The sequence below is a fragment of the Scyliorhinus canicula genome, chromosome 10 (assembly GCF_902713615.1).
Source record: "Scyliorhinus canicula chromosome 10, sScyCan1.1, whole genome shotgun sequence".
In the NCBI taxonomy this organism is placed as follows: Eukaryota; Metazoa; Chordata; class Chondrichthyes; order Carcharhiniformes; family Scyliorhinidae; genus Scyliorhinus; species Scyliorhinus canicula.
The window spans coordinates 55,447,037-55,450,955 of NC_052155.1; the positions used below are offsets into that span (position 1 = coordinate 55,447,037).

At 37.9% G+C, this 3,919-nt stretch overlaps 1 protein-coding gene across 1 annotated transcript in view; it reads right to left on the reverse strand.

The window, feature by feature from the left end:
• Nucleotides 1–220: 220 nt before the first annotated feature.
• Nucleotides 221–3,919, reverse strand: part of ptdss1b (phosphatidylserine synthase 1b) — a 61,443-nt gene continuing 57,744 nt past the window's right edge. The window contains 1 exon segment of the mRNA XM_038808977.1: nt 221–1,656. Coding sequence (XP_038664905.1) covers nt 1,547–1,656 — 110 coding nt within the window. The 3' untranslated portion in view covers nt 221–1,546.

The following is a 3,919-nucleotide window of genomic DNA, read 5'->3' on the forward strand; positions in this document are numbered from 1 at the left end:
CCCAGTTAAGTTGGAGAAAGTGTCTTTTGACAGGAGGAATTGTGCAATACAATTTTTGAATCACCTGTGGGCGATTGCCATTGACAGCACCTCCTCTTTCTGCAGGAATTCTTCTTCCAAATCACACACAATCATTATGACATAATAGATCAGACATCTTTAAAGACATTTTTAAATCGTTCATCAATTTGAATGCAAAAATTTTTTTAAAAATCACACATGAAGAGAACACGTTTTATTCCCCAAGTGTTTTATTGGAGCCACTGTCTATTTGTTAGTATCACAAATGTAACATTTTCCTGAGAAAAGACAGTTACAGTTTTCTTAAGAAATTTCATTTTACGACAAAGATTCACCATACAAGTAACACTGTGCATACTGCAGCAAATGAACAGTGTTGGGCTTTTGATAGTGTACTGTATCACCCAGTAATTCAAAAGTACACATGGTCTCAGATACAGATGATCATTTTATAAACAGATTCTGCATTGTCCTACATTTCACCAAACCAATCTAGTGTAGGATTATTCTCACTGCATATAAAACTTACAAAGGGATTGACCGAAAAACAAAAAAATAATCATCCGTACTCCACTTGGAGGAACAGTTTTATATCTCATTTTGCTTAGGATGGCAAGTTAACTTCATCCATGACTTACTCTCATGAAAGATGGAGCAAGAATAACATTTATTTCATTCCCTTCAAAATAGTGACAAGATTGTACACTGGAATATATCAATTATTAAACACTAACACACACAAAACTGACTGAGGATTTCTCCTTCTAACTGGATTGAAATGTACAGCAGTTTACATAGATTTTCATTGCACCCCTCAATTTTGTGTATATAATTTCTCTTGGATAAAAATAGGTGAAATGTTCAAGAATTAGAAGAAATCATTTGGAGAAAAAAAATCAATCTGGAACTAAAAGTTTTGAGTAGTTGGCAAGGGTTGTACCTTCATGAACCAAGCAGTATTAAGCAATTTTGGTCAATGAAAATTGGAATTGGTCACAACAGCAATTTGTACAATCAATATGTACACGTGAAACATGCTCTATGCAAAACAGTATGATTTTAATATATGGAAAATGTACAGAATAATAATGTTGCAGCAGATACTGGTCAGAAAGTGCATTAAGCATGTGCTTTACTAAATATTGCTCGTTAACTTTATATGCAAACTAAATAGAGGTCAATGTTTTGTTAACGTATTCAGTTACAGTAACTCAAAAAAAACTTCTGCAAAAACTTAAAATGTTATTTTAATAAAAATACAAAAAGACTGCCAGCATTTCTTCCTTGCTTTTCAAACCATTAAAAAAATGCAAGATCTAATGTAGAAATATGTTATGTAAGCCTGTATGAATTGTTATCTGTATCAAAACAGTGAAACTGCTTAGTCTTCAAGCACTGGCCCTTGGCTACTGAAACAATCGATTATTCCAGAGACAGTCTTTTCCTTGTGTTTGTTGGCATCCAAATGTTTTTGGATCCAGCTCCAAATTTCCTTCTGCAAGGCGGTCTCCTGCCTGAAACCACCTTATTTCCTGCCAAGACCATTACTCACTTTACTTTTAGCAAAGATTTTTTTCCGTTTTGTTACACCCTTGTCTGCTGCTTTCAGGTGCAAGGCCTCAGACATTCCATCGCCTAGTTAAAGAAAAAAAAAGTGTTATGATTTTGTGGGAGGGGAAAAGAAAGGAAGATTACCTTTTGCCAAACGTGCATTACTCACTTTGCTTTGTAAGTGTACGAAGCATTTAATTTTAATGTTTAAAAACCTGGAAGATTATACTTCTGTTCATAGTTCTGTATTTAACTCAAGTTAATTGCTCATTCTACCCATCTTAAGTTATCAATAAAATTAAACAAACCTTTTATCAGTTAAAGATCCATTCAGAAACAGAAAACCAATTTATTTACCGCCTTGATTTGCATAAATATACGGGCAGTAAGACTTAGGAGCAGAAGTAGGCCATTCGGCCCATCGAGTCTTCTCCACCATTCAATGAGACCGTGACTGATCTGATGATAATTCTCAACTCCATTTTCCTGCCATAACCTGAGGTTCCCTTACTGATTAAAAATCTGTCTATCTCAGCCTTCAACCTACCTAGCGACCCACCATCTAAATTTAAAAATAATATATAATCTTTATTGTCACGAGTAGGCTTACAGTAATGCTGCAATGAAATTACTGTGAAAAGCCCCTAGTCGCCACATTCCGGCACCAGTTCGGGTACACAGAGGGAGAATTCAGAATGACCAATTCACCTAACATGCATGTCTTTCAGGACTTGTGGGAGGAAAACGGGGCACTCGGAGGAAACCCACGCAGGGACGGGAGAACATGCAGACTCCGCACAGCCAGTGACCCAAGCCGGGAATCAAACCTGGCACCGTGGCGCTATGAAGCCACAGTGCTACCGTTCTGCCTACAGCTCTCTGTTGTAAAGAATTCCAAAGATTCACTACCAATTTCAAAGATTTGAGAGAAGTTCCTCCTCATCTGTCTTAAATAGATGACGCTTTACTCTGAGATTCTGCTCTCTGGTCCTAGACTCCCACAAGGGAAAGCAACCTCCCAGTATCTACCTTGTCAAGCCTCCTAAAAATACTGTCAGTCTCAATAAGGTTGCCTCTCATTCTTGTAAACTCCAATGAGTACAGGTCCAACCTACTCAACCTCTCCAAGAAAATCTCTCCATACCCGGGATCAACCTCGTCAACCTTCTGAAGATTGCCTCCAATGCCAGCTTATCTTTCCTTAGATAAGAGAACCACAAGAAAGGTCAAGAAAGCTATTAGGAATAAAAATAACAGTGAACTTACTCCTGGCACTCTCAATTTAAACTAACAATGGTTTAAAATCAGAAATTGGGAAGTGTCCATTATCACTATCTTTGAATGTTTTACATTTCTAATTGAAACATTATGTGGGCGGCATGGCGGCACAGTGGTTAGCACTTCTGCCTATGGCACTGAGGACCCAGGTCGATCTTGGCCCTTGGTCACTGTCCACATGGAGTTTGCACATTCTCCTAGAGTCTGCGTGGGTCTCACCCCCACAACCAAAAGATGTGCAGGTTAGGTGGAGTGGCCACACTAAATTGCCCCTTAATTGGTAAAAAAAAATAGGTACACTTAAATTTTTTTTTTAAAAAAGCGTTTTGTACGAAATTATTCAGAAATACCCCAAATTCCTCTTTACAATATAGTTGTAACTGTGCCATTAGTTTGGAAACAAAGGTACTTTTCAGGGATTTATATTTGTGTTGGTAAATATTAGAAATAAGGTATAGTTCTAAGTGAGTTTAATTTAATATTTCTCATGTTTCAGTGCCTAGAGGGATAAAACCTATCTTGTATGTATAGGGTTGGTTAAGTTCCAACTGTGTTTCTATTACACTTAGAGAGGTCTACAGCATGAAGAATAAATATAAGGCATAAGCATATGGGTGTTGCTTAGCAACTGAGCCTTGTACGTTAGAGAAGCTTTTAAATTCAGCCAAGTTGATTGCAGTTGAGATATATAGTGAAAGAGAAGGCAGCTCTGCGAGAAGCAGTTGGGTTAGGAGGCTAGAGAGGGATCATCTCTTTCAGCTTTGCTAGAAGAAATGTCATACCATGGAGTAATGGTGAAGAAAACAAGTGCAGAGATCTGAGGAACAGCTAGTTAAGGAAACTAGCGAAATGAGGAGACGTTTACAAGATGTCAGAGGTTAAAGGTACGAGAACAGAGGGCTGTCCAGTAAATACAGACAGAACGAAAGAAAAGGCTGAGACACCAGAAAGATATCTGAAGTGATTTTCAGGTTTGAGAGATTTGACGAAAGCCTATGGAACATGAATTGAAATAATTATGTAAATCAGTGGCTGAAGCCGGAATTCTCTGGCCGTTCGCTGGTGGCGG